At 47.1% G+C, this 22,683-nt stretch overlaps 1 protein-coding gene across 1 annotated transcript in view; it reads right to left on the reverse strand.

Annotated features, from left to right (window-relative positions):
• Positions 1–2,476: 2,476 nt before the first annotated feature.
• Positions 2,477–22,683, reverse strand: part of ATP1A4 (ATPase Na+/K+ transporting subunit alpha 4) — a 34,932-nt gene continuing 14,725 nt past the window's right edge. The window contains exons 8-22 of the mRNA XM_010360767.2: positions 22,471–22,669; positions 22,121–22,230; positions 21,785–21,919; positions 17,904–18,093; positions 17,588–17,760; positions 15,631–15,767; positions 15,157–15,307; positions 14,671–14,839; positions 13,157–13,311; positions 12,801–12,924; positions 11,743–11,888; positions 7,604–7,734; positions 7,386–7,487; positions 3,083–3,174; positions 2,477–2,779 (exon numbers count right to left, since the gene is read on the reverse strand). Of these exons, the coding sequence (XP_010359069.1) occupies positions 2,751–2,779; positions 3,083–3,174; positions 7,386–7,487; positions 7,604–7,734; positions 11,743–11,888; positions 12,801–12,924; positions 13,157–13,311; positions 14,671–14,839; positions 15,157–15,307; positions 15,631–15,767; positions 17,588–17,760; positions 17,904–18,093; positions 21,785–21,919; positions 22,121–22,230; positions 22,471–22,669 (2,043 nt within the window). The 3' untranslated portion in view covers positions 2,477–2,750. The remainder of the gene's footprint in view (positions 2,780–3,082; positions 3,175–7,385; positions 7,488–7,603; positions 7,735–11,742; positions 11,889–12,800; positions 12,925–13,156; positions 13,312–14,670; positions 14,840–15,156; positions 15,308–15,630; positions 15,768–17,587; positions 17,761–17,903; positions 18,094–21,784; positions 21,920–22,120; positions 22,231–22,470; positions 22,670–22,683) is intronic.

A 22,683-nucleotide genomic window follows, 5' to 3' on the forward strand; every position in this document is an offset into this window, starting at 1 on the left:
GCAGAGTTGGGCAGGTAGGGGCTTAAACTTCTGGATCCAGCTTGGGGGTGAGGACAGAGTAGTGAGTTTAACTCTGGATACGTAGGAAGGAAGGATCCTCTTCATGGCCCTCCAGGGTTCTTACTATGCACAGGTAAACTGAGGCATGAGGGAGACCATAGATGGTCAGATCAAAGTCACATGCTGCCACCGCACCCTGAGGTATCTCTGATTCTAGAGAGAGAGTGCTGTTTTTTTGTTTTTGTTTTTGCATCCAGGGAGGGGCATGTAATTATGTTAGCAGAATAACTTTTCCACATGTCTGCGCAGTGGACCTTACACAGCTAAACAAGAAGGCCACAGAAAATCTCAAAAGCATGGCAGGAGTGAGGCCAAGAGGGACAGCTGTCACTGTAGTAGGAGAGGTCGGAGCTAGCCTAAGCACAGCACGTTGGAGCTGAAGAGACCTCAGAAGCCCATCTCCTGGTCTCCCTGAAGAGTGACTAATGTGGGAAAGCACTATGGCCAGAGGAAGACAGCCAGGTGAGATGGGGAGGCCTGGCCAGAAGCAGATGACCTAGGTGATGTCCAGCCCCGATTTCTCACTTCTGCATTCCAGGGGAGGAGGGAGACACTGGGAGAGAGATGCTGGAACATAAAACTTGTTCCATCTTGAATCTGACCTTTTGTACCCCCAAGAGTGTGAGATGGGACTCTGATGGCGAGTCTGCTCCATCTCCTGGTCCTTTCCTATAGCTACCGGACATTGCCATCCATACCATTCCCTCTCATTGCCCTCTCTGGCTCCAGTCCCACCATTCCCCTTTCCAGTGCCCGTCCCCGCTGCTTTCCCTCTTGATGCTTCACTCTCTCTACTTTCTACTCAGTCTCCTTCCCTTCAGGCCCTTGGACTTGAGAAGCCTCAACCACTGGTATCAAATGACCGTGAGTAGGGGCCTCTGTATTTTTAACCCACCAGACACCTGAAGCTCCTGCTTCTGAAACCTGAGGAGCTGGCCCCTCTGTGCTCCCGCTTCCCACCTCACTCACATATACCCTGGCCCATTGATCTTCCAGGGTCTGGTTCAGCCATGTCAGCAACTGGGGAAGGACCCCAGGCTGATATAGCATTGTCCCTAGGAGACCTTGTGTTGGAAGAGGGAGAAGAGGGAGAGAGACCTCTGAGGAGGGGCCTGATGTAGGGAAAATGGCAGGCAATACTCATGGTGGCCTTCTCCTTGCTAGCCCATCGCCTCTCATCCTCCAGACCCACCCCAGGTCCTTCCCCATCACTAGCCTATTTTTTTTGTTGTTGTTATTTTGTTTGCTTTGTTTTGTTTTTGTGTATTTTTGACCCAGCCCTCACTGAAAGACTAGTCTGAAAGTGATTAAGGGCACACGTTCTGAAAACTGACAGACCTTGGTTTCTTCTTGGATAATGTGGAGTGGGTGGTAGGGAAATATTTATGTGACTTACTTGATGGTGTATATAAAGCCCTCGTCCCAGTGTTAGGCGTAGTATGCTGACTCCTAGTACATGTGTTTTGTTTTGGATAATAACTGATGACTTTCCCCTGGCTTTCTTTAGCATTTCTCTTCCACCCTGTATACATTTGGGCACAGCCAATGGTCTACTCTGAAAGAGGCCTGAGAATGAACCGACCTGCATGGCACGGTGGAGGGGCTCACAGAGCAAAAGTGAATGAGCGGGTGAAGGGGAAGGAAGAAATGCTGAGATGAAGGGGGGCAGGAGAGAAAGGCCCCCCATGACTTTTCACTCATCTGAGAAGGCACCTGGGCCCAGGCACAGAGGCCAGGCTCTTGGGAAAATCCATCACCCCATGCAGAGCGCGGGTGGCTGCTTTACCTATGGTAAAGGCCACAGGGACTCAGAAAGTCTTGTTATAGCCTCTCTCTCAAGGTTACACCAGAGAAAACAGGCTGAGGGTCAGAATGGGGTTGAGGAGTCCTGATGACAGAGGGCAGGGACCACCAGTATGCCTGGAGTCTGTCCCTCCTACCTGTCCCTTTCTCAGATGAGGGACACCACTCAGCACATGACCGTTCCCAAGTCATTTAACCTCTCCCGACTTCAGGCTTTTCACTGATGCAGTCTGATCTCTTCTAGCACCACAGCACTGTGGTCTGCAAGCTGGTCTCACAAACTGCAAGGTGTGGTCGGATGAGTCCACCCCACCCACCCCGTGTGGATGCTGTGGACCCTCTCCTATGTGTGGCTCAGCTGCTCCTCTCTCCCCGACCTTCCATTTCTCTGATCTCAGCTGGAGTTTTGAGGCAACCATTTGCCCTGTCCTTGCTGTCCAGTGGCTCGGAGAGTGACTTTAAAGGGCAAGGATGCTTGATACTGATCCTATCCCAGCCTTGACTCTGGTCCTTAAAACACTTCCCCAGCCTGGTCATCATGAAGACCTGTGGAGGGAGCTTCACAGTAATCCCCACTCCCCTAGTATCAGATTTGACACATCCAGCTGGTGAGGGCTTTTCCGGACATTTACTGTCTAGACTGGCTACGGGATTCAGCAGGACCATGCCCCTCCCTGCAGGGCTCCAGCTAGATGCAGGCTGGGCTTCCCTTCAGCCCACCTCATGCTCTGCCTGTGATGCCCTCAAGCCAGCCCAGGATTTCCCATCTTTCTCATCCAAGATAATTCATCCTAGTGTCTCAAATGTTGTGTCAAACTTATAATCTCTGGCCCCACCCCAGCTCTCACGACACCCCTGTGTCACAGGAAGCTCTTCCTCTGCTGAGTTTAGTAGTACGTCTCCCTCTCCACCCAGCCTGTGGAAGAGAAGAGACCAGTGTGAACTGGAAGAAGGGAGGAGAGGCATCCAGGGGAGACAGGCAGAAGGGAAAGCAGGGACAAGGTTGGAGGTGGGAGGTCTGGAACACAGGGCACTGAGGGTCAGATGGAGCAGGGGGGTGCAGCCAAGGGGTGGAGAGGTCTGAGTTCCAGGCGCAGTCAAGGCTGGCAGCGAGGAGGGGAGAAAGTCAGTGGTGGGTCTGGAGGGACTAGGTGGGATGGCGGAGCTAGTCATGGGGCTGGTGACCACTCAGTCAGAGCGGCGCCCAGGGGAGCCTCACCACCCGGGTGCTGACGGATGAGGAGTTTTCTGATTTCATCATAGATGAAGATGAGAATACTGTAGGGAATGGCACAGAGCCACCAGGTTATCCTGTAGAGAGCAAGAGCCAATCAGCATGGCAGGAGAGACAGATGCTAGAGGACAGGTGCAGAGAGTAATGCACAGGAATTGCATGTTTCATTGCTTGTGTCTACTGTGTGCCTGGGACTGTGCTGGGGACAGTGCAGTTGAGTAAAATCTGGTTGATCCTTCCTTTTATTTTGAGACAGAGTCTCGTTCTGTTGCCCAGGCCAGAGTACAGTGGAGCAACCTCGGCTAGTGAGGCAACCTCTGCCTCCCTGATTTGAGTGATTCTCATGCCTCGGCCTCCTGAGTAGCTGAGATTACTGGTGTGCACCGCCACTCCCAGCTAATTTTTTGCATTTTTTTTTTTTTGAGACAGTCTCACTCTGTCACTGAGGGTGGAGTGCAGTGGCGTGATCTCAGCTTACTGCAAACTCCACCTCCCAGATTCAAGCGATTCTCCTGCCTCAGCCTCCCGAGTAGCTGGGACTACAGGCATGCACCACCACTCCCAGCTAACTTTTGTATTTTTAGTAGAGATGGGGTTTTACTGTGTTGATCAAGATGGTCTCGAACTCCTGACCTTGTGATCCGCCTGCTTCGGCCTCCCAAGTGCTAGGATTATAGGTGTGAGCCACCGTGCCTGGACAATTTTTTGTATTTTTAGTAGAGACTACATTTTTTGTATTTTCGCCACATTGCCCAGGCTGGTCTTGAACTTTTGAACTCAGGCAATCCGCCCTCCTCAGCCTCCCAAAGTGCTAGGATTATAGGCATGAACCATCGTGCCCGGCCTGAGACCTACCTTTGAGGAGGTCAAAGCCTGTGGGATTAGCGATTGGGAGTGGAGAAGAGAGGCATGAGACAGAAATATAAAGAGCCAGTGATAGCCGGGCGTGATGGCTCACACTTGTAGTCCCAGCACTTTGGGAGGCTGAGGCAGGCGGATCATGAGGTCAGGAGTTTGAGACCATCCTGACCAATATGATGAGACCCCGTCTCTACTAAAAATACAAAAATTAGCTGGGTGTGGTGGCATGTGCCTGTAATCCCAGCTACTCAGGAGGCAGGAGAATTGCTTGAACTTGGGAAGTGGAGGTTGCAGTGAGCGGAGATCGCACCACGGTGCTCCAGCCTGGGCGACAGAGCGAGACCGACTTCCTCGGAAAAAAAAAAAAAAGGCCAATGATAATATAATATGATAAATGTCATATTAGAGATACATGCAATGTTTACAAGATTCTCTGCCAACATTTGTGGAGCCACTGAGGGAGACCCGTGTGCTCTCTGCATACTCTAGGGCTTGTGCCCACAAAGGGGAGGTTGTCTGAGCAGGAGGGGTCTATCTGCGACATCTAGTGTGGGGATACTTTGTCAGCGAGTATACTGATGCTTCTGTATTACAAAGATGGGGACATTGTTTTCTTCCTCAACCTCTTTTTATAAATAGACCAGGAAGATGGATTCTGGGGAGGGGCTGAATCAGGACAGCAGTTGTTCCCTTGGATGACAGAAGAAATGGCCTAGACCAGCACTGTCCAATAGAAATATAATGTGAGCCACATGTAAAATTTAATATTTTCTAGTAGCCACATTAACATAAGTAAAATGAAACAGATGAAATTAATTTTAATAATATTTTTATTTAACCCAATATATCAAAAACATTATCATTTAAATATGTAATCAATATAAACATTATTTATTTTAATTACATTTAATGTGTTTTATAGAGACAGGGACTTGCTGTGTCCTCCAGGCTGGAGTGCAGTGGCACAATCATAACTCGCTGCAGGCTGGAACTCCTGGGCTCAAGCCATCTTACTGCCTCAGCCTCCTGAGTAACTGGGACCGTCGGTGTGCACCGCTGCACCTGGCTAAGTCTTAAATTTTTTTGTTGAGACAATGTCTCACTTTGTGTACAGTCTGGTCTTGAACTCCTGGCCTTAAGCGATCACCCCCACCTTGGCCTCCCAAAGTGCTGGGATTGGAGCCACTACACCCCCGCCTCAATATTAGCATTATCAAGGTCGGGTGCGGTGGCTCATGCCTGTAATCCCAGCACTTTGGGAGGCCGAGGTCGGTGGATCATGAGGTCAGGAGTTTAAGACCAGCCTGACCAACATGATTAAACTAAAAACACAAAAATTAGCTGGGCGTGGTGATGCGTGCCTGTAATCCTAGCTACTCAGGAGGCTGAGGCAGGAGAATTGCCTGAACCAGGGAAGTGGAGGTTGCAGTGAGCTGAGATTGTGCTACTGCACTCCAGCCTGGGCAACTGAGTAAGACTCCATCTCAAAAAAAAAAAAAAAAAAAAGGCATTATCAATAAGATACTTTACATTCTTCTTCTCATCCTAAGTCTTGGAAATTCAGTGAATATTTTTCACTGACAGAATGTCTGAACTCAGATATAAAATTTCAACAGTTGAAGGGGAATATGGTCCAACCAAAATAATGAAGTTGTAATATAGAAAAATATTTCACATTGCTTTAGTTTTTGACTTTAATTAAAATTGAATGAAATTACAAATTTACTTCCCCAGTCTCACTAGTCTCATATATCGAAAGCACAGTAGTCGTATATGGATATACGGTATATGGATATACCGTATTGGACAGTACAGGCCTGGGCCATGGCTCATTCCACAGGCACACAAATATAAATATTTCTACACAAATAGCCACCCCACCCCTTCATTCAACAAACAATTGTTTTATATACTGTGTGTCTGTGTTAGGTATTGGGGAAATAAAAATGACAACATGTTGGTCTCGTGTAGCTCTCGAACTCAGGGGAATCAGAGAAAAGAAGGTGAACACACACACACAGAATACAGAATCGCAATATTAGGTGCTAAGTTTTATGGTTAAGGTGTACACAGAGTATTTGAAAGCACAGATAATACTCAACTGCATTTGTTATTATGTCTATAATGGCATTAATAGCAACAAGAATAAAGCTACTAGTAACAAGGCGTCCACCATGACCCAAGCATGCTTGGTGCTTTATGCCCATTTCTACGTGTAAATCTCACAACACTCTGCAAGGTCCATCCCTGGAGTGTATTATTGAGACTTTGCAGGTGTAGCTGAGGCTCAGAGTGGTTCCATACTTGTCCAAGGTCACAGAATAATACATAGTAGAGTTGAGACTTCCACCTGGGATTGTCAGTGTCTGAGGCCAGTGCCAACGTCTCCTATTAAACATTAATTGAGTGCCTACATTGTATAAAGCATCGTGTAAAACACTACAAGGGATGGAAAGGTGAGCAGAGTACGGACATACACAGAAATGTGTTGGAAGAAGGACAGGTGTGGTGGCTCATGCCTGTAATCCCAGCACTTTGGGAGGCAGAGGCGGGTGGATCACCTGAGGCTGGGAGTTCGAGACCGGCCTGGCCAACATGGTGAAACCCCGTCTCTACTAAAAATACAAAAAATTAGCTGGGCATGGTGGTGGGTGCCTGTAATCCCAGCTACTCAGGAGGCTGAGGCAGGAGAATCACTTGAACCAGGGAGGTGGAGGTTGCAGTGAACCGAGAATGTGCCATTTCACTCTAGCCTGGGCAATAAGAGCAAAACTCTGTCTCAAAAAAAAAAAAAAAAAATGTGTTGGAAGAATACATACTACATCTTTAATTGAGGCTACCTATGCAAGTTGGGTTGGGTAATGGGGATGGGAGTGGAATGGAACATTTGCTTTTTTCTCTGTACATTTTTAAATATAAATTTTTCCACATCAAGCATATACTAATGTTAATGCAAAGCAAAACAAAGCAAAAACCTGGAGTTGAACAAGAGAAGGCACCAGACAATAAGAATTTCAGTAGGCATGATCACATACATATACATTAAAACATATTTGCATAAGTACAACAGAATTAGCTAAGCATAGATTAGGCTATTTTTATGGTTACTTCAGCTCCAAGCAATATGTATCCTTGGACAACTACAGCACACATCATCAGGAAAAAGATTTCATTCTGTTAAACACTGGTAAGTCTGCTAAATTTGTGTGTCTAGTGGGTTGTGATCATTTGGCACAGTCTCTAATATCTCCCTAAATAAGATCCACTTATCAGAGCACAGATGACTCTCCTTGTACCACTGAGTGTACATGTAGCTCCATGTATCCAGGCAGCTCCTGGCTCATTACAATCCTAGTGAAACACACCCTTCCTCTACATGCTCCCCCATTCCTGGACATCCCCTGCTCGCATCCCTTCCCTTACTCACTTGAGTGGGTACATTCGCAGGGCCACGTCCATGCCTGGAGTGTAGGACAGAAATGCAGCCAAGAGTGTCTCCTCCAGGATCCCAAATATTAGGACTTTGTTTCTGGGTAGAAACATTCATGGGTGTGACAGTGAGGGAGAGGAAAAGACAGGGGGAAATGGTATGTTCTGGTGTGTAGGGCTTGGGAGAGTGTTGGGGCTGTTTTGTGGGATGTTCACCTCATGCCCTGCTGGAAAGCTGAGCTGCGGCGAGTCTTGGAGATGATGAGATCCGCCCACTGCACAACCACGATGGTGACAAAAAAGGCCGTTTGGCACGTGAACTCCACAACTTTTCGTTGCTCATAGGTCTGGAGAGGGCAGGGAGGAGGAGACAGTGTCAGAAGGGGATTCTGTACACCCTAAAGCTTCTTCCCTCTCCCACCTTCCAGGACCCCGGGGCTGAGTCAGGTCCTCATATTTTTTTTTTTTTTTTGAGATGAAGTATCACTTTTGTTGCCCAGGCTGGAGTGCAATGGTGTGGTCTTTGCTTACTGCAACTTCTGCCTCCCCGGTTCAAGCAATTATCCTGCCTCAGCCTCCTGAATAGCTGGGACTACAGGCACCTGCCACCACACCCGGCTAATTTTGTGTATTTTTAGTAGAGACGGGGTTTCACCATGTTGGCCAGACTGGTCTCGAACTCCTGACCTCAGGCGATTTGACTGCCTTTGCCTCCCAAAGTTCTGGGATTACAGGTGTGAGCCACCACGCCCAGCCAGGCCCTCACTCTTTAGACCCCCACAGCACTTCACAGATGTCTCTGTTTTAGCGCTTTTCATATTGTATTATGATTTGTTTGTGCTTTCCTTGCCTGACTGAGAGCTTCTCAAGAAAAACTACTTGCCTTATTTAGCTCTATGTCCTCTCCCTGTGCTTAGTTCAGTGGATGGCATGTAGCATGGCTCAATAAATATGGATTGAGCTAATAAGAAGGGGTAAGAGAAGAAGGTAGAGTTAGAGAGGAAGGCAGGGCTGGGCATGGTGACTCACGCCTGTAATCCCAGCACTTTGGGAGGCTGAGGCAGGTGGATCACGAGGTCAGGAGATCAAGACCATCCTGGCCAACATGGTGAAACCCTGTCTGTACTGAAAAATACAAAAAATTAGCTGGACGTGGTGGTGGGTGCCTGTAGTCCCAGCTGCTTGGGAGGCTGAGGTGAGAGAATGGCGTGAACCTGGGAGGCGCCACTGCACTCCAGTCTGGGCAACAGAGTGAGACTCTGTCTCAAAAAAAAAAAAAAAAAAAAAAGGCAATAAAAAGACAGGAAGGCAGAGTCAGGAGATATAGGTCAGAAAGGGTGGGGCCAGAGGACAGTGTGAATACAGGGGGGAAAGAAATACCCCAAAGAGTGGTATCAGATAGGAGACATTCATTCATTCGTTTGCTCTTTCATTCACACTTTACACATAAGGAACTTAGAGTCTAGTGGGGAAAATAAATATGCTAACCATGTCAGCACAATAGGTAGGTTATAAAAGAGAGATTGCAGAGGGCTATGGGAACACAGAAGAGGTGCATCTAAATTAGACCGGACAGAAAAGCTTCTGTTTTAAAAACTAAAACAGCATGTTTATAAATAACTCGTAGATCAAATAAATTTGAAAATATGGAAGACTGCACAATCATGAAATACTACATATCAAACCCCATGGGATGGGGTAAAGTTGTACTTGGAGAGGAATATAGAGCCTTAAACGGTAGAAGACAAGACAAAGGCTGGAAATTAATGAGCCAAGCATGGAACTTAGAATAAGACCAATCAGCATGTTTGTGTGCATCAGATCATCCCACCACTGTCCATCACAGTCAGTTGCCATTTCCTGCATCACTCACTATCATTTCTTGAAGATTTTAGCTTCTGACACTGTTACTCCACTATTACTTCTGTCCTTGTTTTTGGAGATTAAAATGTCCATATTGATGATCCTTCCAATGCCGTGGTCTCACAGTTCCTCGATCTTCTCCTCCAATGATATTATTGTCCTCCACTCCCCACCTGGGCTGCTTGCTCCCATCCTTAAACTCTATTGTCCTTTCCAATACCTATTATTTCTTTGTCATTTCAAGCATCTTTCTCTCTCTGACCAGCATTTTTATAATTCCATCTCACTCTAGTATCCTAGTTCCAACACTTCTTGGACCCCCTTGGACTTACAATCTCTTGATTAAATATGTTATATAGTTGGTTATTATCTGTCTTCCCATCCCTACCTAGAAATAAGCTCCATGAGAGCAATAACTTGATGATTTTTGTTCACTATCATATCCCCAGGCCCTAGAACAGTACCTGGTACGTAGAAGATGCTCAGTAAATATTGTCTGAATGAACAAGTGAGTGGAGGAATCACTGGAATTAATGAAAGATATTTAGAAAGCAAGGAGCGATCCTTGCTTCTACAGTGCATCATGCACTTCCTGGGTGGGTGGCTCTATACTAGATTATCTGAAAATTACAGTCATACAAGAGACACGGATGCGCCTTTATAGAGTTTGTTGCTCAGGGCAACTGTTCTCAACACATTTTTGTGATACTTCAAGATGCCTTCAATGTGCAGGGGGGAATTCTTAACTTTTTACCTCAAATTACTTTTAATTACCATTAATTTACTGTCAATAAATTTATGTCATGCTGCATCTTGGCAACAGGAAGGAAGTATCAAGATGGAAAACAAGGGCTTGAGCTGGGAGTTGAGATGTCGGCAGGGTGCACAGCAATGAGAACTTTGGGTGTCATTGGATCCTGGAGCAGTGTTGATAGCTGGGAATATTGACATCTGATGGCCTTTATAAGACTCAGCTAGTGGAAGCCAAGTGAGGGGCATCTTCCCAGCAATTCAGATTTGAACACAATTTGAGAAGCCTGCAATTGGCTAGGTTTGGAGACATCATGGTGAAGTGGGAAAGTGCTGGGCAGGGATCAAGAGTCCAGAATTCAAGTCTAGCTGTTTTAGGGATTCACTGTGGGACTTTGAGCAAGTTACAGAATCTTCCTAGATCAGTTTCCTCATCTGTAGAATGATGATAATTGACTGTGTCCTCTGTGACACTACAATTCTAGCAATAATTGGTGTCACATGTCACATGTCCCACTGTCTTAGAAATTGGGACAGGAGTATTCACAGATACCAAAAAAGCATACTTACTAAAATTCTTGCACACATATTGTTGGGGAGAGGGCTTCGGTTTGAGCTTCATTCATCTTGGATGTTAGAAAAGACAACTATAGAGAGGTAGCCTCCAGGTTAAAACGGTTTAGAATGATTAGGAAGGAATATACAGAGAAAATAGGTTTTCAGGGTTTTTTTTCTTTGAGACGGAGTCTTGCTCTGTCACCAGGCTGAAGTACAGTGGCGCAATCTCAGCTCACTGCAATCTCCGCCTCCTGGGATCAAGCGATTCTCCTGCCTCAGCCTCCTGAGTAGCTGGGATTACAGGCACGCGCCACCGTCCCCAGCTGATTTTTGTATTTTTAGTAGAGACGGGGTTTCCTCATGTTGGCCAGGATGGTCTCGATCTCTTGACCTCGTAATCCATCTGCCTTTGCCTCCCAAAGGGCTGGGATTACAGGCGTGAGTCACTGTGCCCGGCCGGTTTTCAGAATTTATATTTATTTAGTTAGTTTTTGAGACAGAGTTTTACTCTTGTTGCCCAGGCTGGAGTGCAATGGCATGATTTGGGCTCACTGCAACATTTGCCCCCCGGGTTCAAGTGATTCTCCTGTCCCAGCCTCCTGAGTGGTTGGGATCACAGGCACACGCCACCACGCCCAGCTAATTTTGTACTTTTAGTAGAGATGGGGTATCTCCATGTTGGTCAGACTGGTCTTGACTCCCAACCTCAGGTGATCCACCCACCTCGGCCTCCCAAAGTGCTGGGATTACAGATGTGAGCCACCGCGTCTGGTCTCAAATTTTAAATCGTATCATTTGAACTGTCAGGGAGGAAGAGTATAACAGGAGAGGACCCAGCATTTATTTCTGGGGCAATCATGGTTAGAACCTGGGACAACAGAAACCAGCTCAGAAAAGTTGATATGACAAAGACTTCAAGGAGCCAAAGGGCCCAGACAGGCAGGGCCAGACAACAGACAGGAGGAGCCAGCTGGAATGAGCCTATGCTAAACAGAAGAGGATTTGCTGTTGTGACTGGAGACTTAGGGCAAGTGTGAGAATGCTCATACAGGACTGAAGAAAAGGCATCGGCTCTGCTTGTGGGGTGCTTCCCTTCTTCCCTCTGAAAAAATTTGCTAGACCCACTCTCCCCTGTCACTCTCACATTTACTGGTCTCAGCTCCTACCTTATCCCTTCTACTCACCCACTGCTGTCCGTAGCTGTCCTCCAGGTCATTCAAGTATTTATCTTCCCAGTGGAGGCGGATGCCCAGCAGATCAACAGGCCTAAAACCATTCTCAGCCAGGATTACAAAGTAGGTGAAGAATCCAGCCAGAGCCTGGATCATCCCTGTGAATGACAGAGTTGCAGGACAGGGGAGCTTGGTTCAGAGAAGGGCCCCAAAAGGTAGGCCAGGGGAGGGCTGGGGGCTGGGACTTGCTTCTGGCTGGGCTGGTGTGTGTCTGAAGAGTAATGCAGAAGAGTCTTGCCATCAGCAGCCTGAGCCTGTCATCTCTCATCTCTGTGGGACTTTCCTTCAAGCCCTGACATTTATTTCTAAACTCTGACCCAGAGTCAGCTTTGAATCATATAATCTTAAAACTAAAAAGGACTTTAGAGGCCACTGATTCCCTCTCCCAATTTTTTTTTTTTTTTTTTTTTTTGAGACAGGATCTTACTCTGTTCATCGCTCACCCTATTTTCTGAAATACCATTGCACCTGGAAACTCAAGAACAAAGACTTCTAATGACTCTCAAATGTCTGTCAAGGCTGACCTCAACACAAATGATATCTATGTCTACAGTCTTATTTTTCACTACTTTATAAAGACTAAGGGTTCTGCCAACCTGATTTATTCACTCCTCTCTAACTGTGCCATATGAAATTCCCCACTCCTTTGGTCTCCCACACCTGACCATAGTCTAAGCCCCATTTTCCCACACCAAGTTTAAGTCCTATTTTCTGCATAAGGCTTCTCTGGCTATCCTCATAATGGTGAGCCTACTTGCTTTGTAATCCTGTAGCATGTTCTGTCTATACTCATTACTTGGAGATGCTATCATTTTATGTATGTTTGTTCCTTTTGTACTGGACTCTAAGTCAAGGGCAGATCAGAGGTGAGTGGTTCTTTGTGTTTTCAGGGCCTAGAACAGTTTGTTGCTGAGAAAATATCTCCCTGACTTCCAAACTGAGATGGCTCACGTTGCCAGGCAGGGGCAACCACTCCCCACTCCCTCCACTCCTCATTCCTCTGGGCGCACCAATCTGTCCATAGGCCACGCCAATGAGACGGTGGTTCACCAGATTATCCGTCTTTGGGTTCCGTGGAAGCCTCTTCATGATGTCGCTTTCAGCTGACTCATAAGCCAAGGAGATGGCAGGGACCTGGAGGATGGAGGGTGGGGACGACAGGGGTCACAAAGCTCAGAAGGAAACTCAGCAGTAATTCGAGCTCTACCCTTCTGTCTTGACGCAGCCTCAATCCATCTCACAGGAGGTGCGAGAGCTGGGTCATAAGTGGGTTGTCATGAGTTCTAGTAAGGTAGCTCCAGGCAGAAAGAAGGGAGCTTAGGAGGCAGAATTCTGGGAATCTCTTGCTCATCAGCTTGACCCTTACCATGTCAGTGCCGAGATCAATGCAGAGGATGGTTATGGTTCCCAGAGGCAGGGGTATACCGAGGATGATGAACATCAGGAAGGGGGTGATCTCAGGGATGTTGCTGGTCAGGGTGTACATGATGGATTTCTTCAGGTTGTCAAAGATCAGGCGGCCTGGGGAGGATGGTCAACCTTCTGTGAGAAGCCCTGGGAGAACACACCTCCCTCATACCAGCTCCAGGACACACAGGCCACCTCAAAGAAGTGTCACAGTCCAGGAAAGGGTCTGGAAGTCCTAGACTTCCAGGGTCCCAGTATTGTTTCAAAATTGTGTGCCTTTTAATCGGAGCCATGCCGTCTGTGTACTCTTTGTTCTTAGATTCACCCTAGCTAACGTCATCTGATCTCTGAAAATTAGCAGGGTTGGGCCTGGTTAATCCTGTGATGTTTGAGAATGTCAGTATAAAAGCCTTTACAAGATTAAGGCTGAAATGGAAAGAGCCGGGGCTTGGGACAGGCTTGCGTTCAAATCCCATCTTCTGCCATAGCTAGCTGTGACCTTGGGCACCCTCACCTCTGTGAGTTTCATTCCTCCTGCCTTGCAAGATTGCTGCATCCATCTTGACTGCCTTTTCAAAGACCGAATCCCTCTCTGCACTCTCTGCTTGGTCTGTCCCATGACACTTATCTTCTTTTAACATACTATATAATTTACTTATTTGTCTGTCATCCCCACTAGAAATTAAGTTACATGAGGGCAGGGATTTGTGTCTTTTGTTCTCCCTACTGTTGTATCCCCAGTATCAAGCCTAGTGCCTCCCACATAATCAGTGTTCAAACGAACTTATCGAATTGAGTGGATATAAAATAGCAAGCAAAGTGTCAAGATTATGCAAGGTTTCAATAAAATGGTAATCATTATTATGATGTGGATTGCTATATGTTTTAGTAAGATAGCTCCAGGCAGAAAGCAGGGAACCTGGAATGCAGAATTCTTGGGCTCTCCTGTTTGCCGGAGGGCATGCTCTTCACAGTTCTCTGGGGCAGAGGGTGTGTAATTGGGCTCATGCAGTCAATTCATGGGTCAAGCTCCAGCTGATACTGATGTGTCACCATTTTTTAGGCAACAGGTTCCTAGAAGACCCTCCTAAAGATGGCAGCACATGGAATAGTTCCAGGAGTGTGGCTACATCTTGGAACTTGCTGTGGGCCTACTTGAATTCCAGTGAGAGGACTGGAATTCCTCACAGTGTGGACAGTGAGAACTCTGGTATGTTATACCAGAGTTCCAGTCTCCCTGATAGGAAAATAAAATGAATAAAGTGGACTTTTATCTGCTCTCATCAAAAGGGGTTGCAGACAGTGATGTACCAGCTGATCTAATTTGCAAAATTTTGTCTTATAGTGATTTTCTTCTGAGCCCGTACAGGCTCATGGAGGTTGGATGATGGGAAAACAGAAAGAGGGGATGTACACCAACCCCCACCTGAGTCCAAGGTTGAAGTCTCCACCCTGGGCACCCTGCCTCCTCACCCTCCTCCACCCCCGTGACAATGGAGGCAAAGTTGTCGTCCAGCAGGATCATGTCGGCTGCCTGCTTAGAGACGTCAGAGCCAGAGATGCCCATGGCAATGCCAATGTCAGCCTTCTTCAGCGCAGGGGAATCGTTCACCCCATCACCCGTCACGGCCACAATGGCTCCCTGAGGAAGTCCAGACAGAGGGAGTGAAAAATTTATTGCATCAGATCCAGAACTAGTCCCAAAGATCAGTATGATTTCTGCATCCCTCGTTTCCTGATGTAATCATGCTTGATCTAGGGCTCCCGTTCTTCTCCCACTCCTCCTGAGATATTTAAACTTTCAGGGAGCCCCCAAACTGAAGGCCACCATGGAGGTTCCAGATAGGTACTCTCTGGAGTCTCCTCCAGCCCAGCGCATATGTTCTTCTGCTTGGTTTGGAACTGGGCTAAGCCACAGGAGTTCTGCCAGTTTCCTTGGGGCTCCTTTTCCTTCCTTACCAGCCTCTGACATCCCTCGACAATGATGAGCTTCTGCTGAGGGGAGGTCCGAGCAAACACAATCTCAGTGTGGTTCTGGAGGATCTGATCAAGCTGCTTTGACTGTAAGTCCTTTAGTTCTGTACCATGCACCACAATGGCTTTGGCAGCACTGAGGGAAAATAATTTCAAAAGGCTAGTTTTGGGTGTTGAGAATTCACCAGGGGTCTTGGTGCCAATCTTGACTATAGCTTCAGTGCTTCTTCTTTCAACCTAGTCTCCTCACTTGTCCCCAGCCCTATATTATTATCCCCAAATTAACACATCCTATTCCCTCCCCACACTTTTGTCAACCACTTCTCTCTTTACTTCTTTCTTCATCTTGCTTCCTACCTATTGAAGGAGACTCCAAGAACTTTAGTAAAGTGGCCTCTGGGTGGGGCAGGCTGGGGATGGAGGGAACATGGCAGATCTTGAGTTCTTTAGTGATCTCACCTGGCATCAACCTTGCTGATAGGGATCTTAAGCCGGGCAGCAACTTCCTCTGCCATCTCAGTGCCTTCTGAGATGATGCCCACACTCTTGGCAATGGCCTTAGCTGTAATGGGATGATCTCCTGTTACCATGATCACCTGGGTTGAGAAGGGGAGGGAAGAGGAGCAGAATCATCTTCAGAGCCTGGATCCTTCATCTTTCTGCTCTAAGAACTGACAGACCACTGCTTTTTATCAACAAGGATTTTAGTTGCTCATTCCCAAGAACTTGTGGTGTAGACCAAAAACCATGCTACTATGATTTCAACCCTCGGGAGTGGGTCAAGACCATGAGACCATAAAACAGGACAATTTGGATCCTAGATTTACCAGGAATAAGCCAGAGATTTGACTATATTCAGAATTTCATTTAATTGCTCCAGAAGCTATTCTGCTTCCTTAAGTGCAAAGACAGAAACACCTACACATAGTACAAGTGGTAATAAAGGAATGTCTGGAATAATCCATCTGCCTAGCAAAATTTCATCTAAGGCCCAGTGCATTGAAATTCTCACTCTACCTTTCTTCTTTCTGTGGCCTCACCCTGCCCCTTTGTTTCAGCTTGGTTTTGGATACCTGGTACCTAGTCCTGTCCCATTTCTACCCAAAGATGAATACCCAGGCTGTGTGCTTTCATAGCATTCCATTCCTGCCATATTTCAGCACTTGCCACACTTCTCTGTATGGTGATTGCCTGTTTATCTCTCTCCCGCACTAGACTGAGAGCTCTGCAAGGGTAGCTTCCTTGTAAAGTTTCCTGCCCTAGCACAATGCCTAGCACATAGTAAGCCATCAACAAATAATTACTGAATGAAGGAATGCAGGAATGATCACTACCTGGAAATCACTGCTCAAGGTTCCCAAGTCCCTCCCAGCACACATGGCCCAGACTGACCCCGGACAAACTGCCAATAGTCATAGGTCTAACATAGAGCCAGTTCCAACAGAGAGCACCTAGTTCTCCTTAAATACCTCCAATCCCCCAAACCTAGGAGCCAGAATATACAGGTAATCCAGAATGTAAGGTATGAGCAGGGAAGGTGTCTATATCTAAACTGTAAAGATGTGTATGAGTCTTAGAATTTGACCCAGGAAACATGGGACACAGAACATCTCAGAATTTGAAGAATTCTATTGCTGCCATTCCATGAAGTTCAAGGCCCAACCTGACCAAAGAGGATTTTCTACCTCTGGGTTTGTTCTGAAGCTGAACTTCACTCTCGGTCGGACCGATTTTTGGTTTCCAGTTTTTACACTTGGACCTATACCTCTTAGGGCAGCTGTTCACACCCATTGAAGATCCTTCAGCTCTCAATATCTCATTCTCACTATTGCCTGGTCCAGAGCCCCAGCCCTCCTAGCCTCACCCTTTTACCACCCATCTCGGCAGCACATTTACACAACGTCTTCTAGCACTTTGCTATTCCTAGTGTGGTCTGCAGACCAGCAGCAACAGCATCGCCTGGGAACTTGTCAAAAATGCAGTCTCTCAGGTTTTCCTGGACCTTCTGAAGCCAGATATGCATTTCAAAACAATCCCTGAGGGATCTGCACGCACGTTGGTCTGAGAAGCACTGTGCTGGACACTGGTTCTCAGACTTCTCTGCTCATTGGAAACTCCAGGAAAGTTTTTAAAAATACTGTTGCCAAGATCCTATCCTGAGAGTTTCTAATTAAATTGGTCTGGGGTGTGTCCTAGACATCCAATTTGTAAAGGCTCCCTGGTGATACTAATGTTCAATACAAGTGGAATTCTAACTAGAGAGGAAACTTACTATTAAATAGAAATCAGAAGCCCAAGGAAACAGAAATCGGCTCAATTAAACTAAGATTATTAAGCATCTACTCTGTGCAAGGCCTTCTAGTAGATGCTCCAACTTGTGACAGGTTGGGGGCTCCTGGGCTGGCAAGTTATTTACCTTAATTCCTGCACTACGACACTTCCTCACAGCATCAGTCACGGCAGCTCGGGGAGGGTCAATCATGGATATGAGGCCCACGAAACAAAGGTTATCCATGGGGAAATTTATTTCATCTGTATTAAACGGGAATCCCTTGGAGAAGCTGCTAGGCAGATTCAAGAAGCAGAAGCCTGGAGAGACACAGAGGGAGGGACCAGTAGTCATCCAGCACTCTACATTCCTATCTGCTTACCCCAACATCCTTGATTTCTCACCCCACGGATAATAACCATTTTGATGCCATTCTTTAAAAAATTCTCCTACAGCTCCTCACCTAGCACACGTTCCCCAAGACCTCCCAGTTCTAAATAGGCCTTTTGGAAGGCTTCCTTCATTTCATCGTTCATTGGGTACTCTTGCCCATTCAGAAGAAAAGTAGAACAAAACTCCAAGATCCTCTCCGGAGCACCCTTCATCATCAGTACGTGGGTCTGGGAGCTGTCCTCCCGAAGGTGGATGGACATCTAGGGAGAGCAGAGGGAGCACTGATGGGACAGGAGGAGAGAACAAGGATCAGGGGCAAAAAGAAGGGGAAGTTTTCAAAGGTAAAAAGACAACGTGTTTCATACTCCCATTTCTTTTGTTCCCTCCCCTCCCCAGTCACATCTCGCCCAGGTTGAGCGCAGCCCCTCCTCCTTTTTCCAGGAAACTGCAGCCTGGTATTATTTGCACAGGAATCTCTATTATCTTCTCCGCCGGAAGCTCCCTGGGGGCAGGACCAGGCACTCTCACTTTCCCCCTCTGTCCTTCCTTGCCAACTGGATGGCGAGAGAGCAGAAATAGTGGGACTGGCAAAGAAAGAAAGCAGAGTAGACAGGAAAGAAAAAGAGTCCGAAGGCCAGGCATAGTGGCTCGTGCCTGTAATCCCAGCACTTTGGGAGGCTGAGGCGGGTGCATTGCTTGAGGTCAGGAGTTCAAGACTAGCCTGGCCAGCATGGCAAAGCCCCCGTCTCTACTAAAAATACAAAAATTAACTGGGCATGGTGGTATGTGCCTGTAATCCCAGCCACTTGGGAGGCTGAGGCAGGAGAATCACTGGAACCCTGGAGGCAGTGAGCCAAGATTGCACTATTGCACTTCAGCCTGGGTGACAGAGCCAGACTCTACCTAAAAAAAAAAAAAAAAAAAAGTCCAAAGATGTATGTTCTGGGGCCAGCAAGAACGCATTATGGCCTCAGATCAGTTCATTTAACCTTGCAAAATCTTAGTTCCTTCGACAAAACATAAAAGTGTCTGCCTGGCCTCCTTCCTGGGGTTTTTTGTTGTGTTTTTTGTTTTTGAAGACGGAGTCTCACTCTGTCACCTAGGCTGGAGTGCAGTGGTGTGATCTCAGCTCACAGCAACCTCTGCCTCTGGGTTCAAGTGATTCTCCTGCTTCAGCCTCCCGAGTAGCTGGGAGTACAGGCACCGCCACTATGCTGGGCTGATTTTTTGCATTTTTAGCAGAGATGGGGGTTTCACCATGTTGGTCAGGCTGGTCTTGAACTCCTGACCTCAGGTGATCTGCCCACCTTGGCCTCCCAAACTGCTGGGATTACAGGCATGAACCACCACACATGGCCCTTCATTGGGTTTTTATAAGAGATAGTGTAGAAAATACTTTGACAACTGTGAAGTACAATCCAAAAATAAATTAGTCATTCTAGTGCCTGGGCCTCTGTCTCCTAAAAGCATGAGAAGTCTCCTGAGAGGGGCTAGCTAGTGTGGCTGGGCATGGGGATCCTTGTGGCTGTGGTGAGGGAGGGAAAGGGCACATTCATGAAATGAACCCGAGGGGACAACCCACAGCAATGAGAGAGAAATGTGGGTTTTGCATTTCCTCTTGATCTCTGATGTATGAAAAGGAGCTCTCCATGGGGTTCCTCTTGTGATGGACAGGAAATGCCCGCTAGGTCGCCTGTTGAGAACAAAATCGAAGCATTGAAAGGAACAGTGGGAGTGCAGAGGAGGCCAGACTGTACTGCCCACAGTACAGTAAGCAGGGTGGGAAACCAGTGCACAAAACGTGGTTACAACTGTTCTGTTAGTTTGTTCAGTTACATTCAAAATATGCTTAAGCAATTAAGAGGAAGAACCGTAACTCACTTAAGCAGAAAGGTGGAAAAGGTTTAAAGAGCTCAGTTTTCTAAGTTCTCAGTAAAATGTGTTGAGTAAGTGAAGGGCCCAGGAGGTGACGGCAAGACCTATTAGTAATTTGGTCACGGAAGAAAATCACATCTTGATAGAAAATTACAAATAAAAGAGATGGAGGGAAAAGTCTGGAAATGCTGGAACAGAGCATCTTCTTCGTTTCCTTTTTATCTCAGAGGGAAACAGACCAAGCTCTGCAAACCACCAGCAGTCTGAGATGTCTCTTGCAAAGACTGGAGTCTCCACCGTTAGGGCAAGCTAAGGAAGGCACAAACTGAGGGCCTCCCAGAGCAAGTGCTTGCCAGAGCTTGGTGGCCAGTGGGACAGTCTGTCACACTCGGTGAACCACTGAGGACAAGTCTGCCATTTGAGCCACATGTTCAGTAGCTCAGAAGAGGCACCAACATAGTCATTTGGGAGAAAGTCACTATTTGTTGGATGCCCCAACAAATGTTGTGAATATTTTTTGCTTTTATTTTGAATCACATAGAAGGAGAGGTACCTAATTCTTTCCAGTTAGAGGCTATGCTGCCGTCAAAGGCCTGCCAAGCCACAGAATTCCTGTCTGACTAGTGAGGCCACTAAACATCAGAAAAAGATGGGAATAAGTTTGCCATTTGGGCCTAAAAGACCTATTTTATTACACTGACTAAAAACCAGTTGAGACAGAAAAGGATAGATCTATTTAACCCTTACTTGCTCAGTGTTCAGTGTAAAACTATGAGTAATTCAGTTTAAAAAAATTTATATAGCGGCCAGGCACAGTGGCTCACACGTGTAATCCTAGCACTTTGGGAGGCTGTGGCGGATGGATACCTGAGGTCAGGAGTTCGAGACCAGCATAGCCAACATGATAAAATCTCATCTCTACTAAAAATATAAAAAATTAGCTGGGCGTGGTGGCACATGCCTGTAATCCCAGCTACTCGGAGGCTGAGGCAGGAGAATCACTTGAACCCGGGAGGTGGAGGTTGCAGTGGGCCAAGATCGCACCATTGCACTCCAGCCTGGGCAACAAGAGCGAAACTCTGTCTAAAAAGAAAAAAGAAAAAAAAAAGATACCAGCTGACTTGGGAGTCTCGTCGTCATTTTCTCTGACACGTTTTCCCAACACCTGAATGTCTGGCCTTTTCAGTAATGCATGGAGTGGAAGACTCTACTTCCCTGAGCAAATCTTGATTGCCCCGTGGAACTCAGTTCGCGCCTGGCAAAGCTCCAGTTCTGATAATGCCACTGTTCCTGCATCCTACCATAACCCTCTCTTCAGTCTGCCCAGATTCTACTTGGGAGAGAAAGACTCTCTTTCCTGTCCCTCCACAGTCTCTCACTCAGCATTTCCCCTGCTCTCGTCCACTCCTCCCTGGAGAGTGGACCAAAATGTTCCTGGGAAATGAAAAACTTCACGCACATGAACACATGTAATTAGTTAAGGTTACGTAGAAGTAGGGGAGACCCTAATCTAATATGATTTGCATTCTTATCAGAAAAGAAGATACAAGACACACAAGGGAGAGGGTCAGGTGCCAATGGAGGCAGAGACCCCTGATCGCCTACCCACTGGCAGCCACTAGAACTGCAAGTCAAGTGTGGGGTGAAAGGAAATACTTGATGGCTAACGAAATAAAGTGTCTTGCAAATGCAACCTAATTCTGCGGTGGCAAATCTCCTAGTAGACACAGAAGGGCCCCCTAACAGCTGCATGTGACTCCAACATGACTTTCATCAACCAGCTTCTGCTATCTACAGACATTTCAGAGAGCATTTTATGACTCGCTTTTTCCCCAAGTGGCACAGCTCAGAGCTCTGCATAGGACTGACTGATGCCTCTTCCTTTATCACCTGTTTCACCTCTCTTTACCTGTTTGTCACGTTCTCTTGATGTGAGTCTTCTGTTAATTGGGATGCAGGTTCTACTGAGCTCCTCCACTGCTCAGAGGTGAAGTTGAAGGCAGAGGCAAAGCTCCCCTTGCTCCAGTGATGAGCCCATCCCCCACCAGCATTCTCCTACCTTTGTGGATTCTGTACCTGGTACTTGTTGGTGGAATTAAAGGGAATCTCTGCCACCTTGGGGTTTTTCTCTCTCATCTCCGCCACAGAGCTGTAAGACTGCTCGATGAACTTGAGGAGGGCTGACTCAGAAGCATCACCCGTTGTGGCTCTCTGCCAGGATGGGGTTTGTATAGTAAGCCCCAGGGGCATGCCACCTGGGCATGAGGCATACCTGTGGCAACATGGAGAGCGGACAAATGGGGGAGGGCGGGTACCTGGGGTGAAATTACTGAGCTCCAGGAGAGGATTTTTTGGGAGAGGGCAGGTTATGTCCTGGACACTGAGGTACCCTCTTCCCCTTGGGCCTGACACCTTATCAATGGGCAGGATCTCCTGATTGGCCTTAAAGTCAGCCCGGTTGCAGAGGCCAGCGATTTGGGCCAGGATAAACCAGGTATCAGAGCTCTTGGCAAATGTTTTTCCTAGGGAGAAAGAAAAGAAGAACTGTGAGCAGGGAATGAGAATTTTAAGCAAGCGGTTATTCACATCCTCTTTGGCACCCAGATACTTCACAGGAGCAGTGTTTCTTTCCTTCACACCTCCCTCTTCTTCACTCCACTTTCAGGCTCCCCCCTCTCTGTCTGGACTCACCATTCTCTCTCAGCTCACTCATCACATCCCCCAAATCCCTCCACTCTTCTTCCACCAATACCACTAGTCACCAGTCTGTTCTTTGGTGGTGTCAACCTCATACACGGTCATGTCGAACCACATGTGGGTGACGGTCATGCAGTTCTCGGTGAGGGTGCCCGTCTTGTCTGAGCAGATGGTGGATGTGGAGCCCAGAGTCTCCACCGCCTCCAGGTTCTTCACCAGGCAGTTCTTCCGCGCCATACGCTTGGCTGTGAGGGTCAGGCACACCTAAAGCCAAGAAG

The sequence above is a fragment of the Rhinopithecus roxellana genome, chromosome 8 (genome assembly GCF_007565055.1).
Source record: "Rhinopithecus roxellana isolate Shanxi Qingling chromosome 8, ASM756505v1, whole genome shotgun sequence".
NCBI classification, from domain to species: Eukaryota; Metazoa; Chordata; class Mammalia; order Primates; family Cercopithecidae; genus Rhinopithecus; species Rhinopithecus roxellana.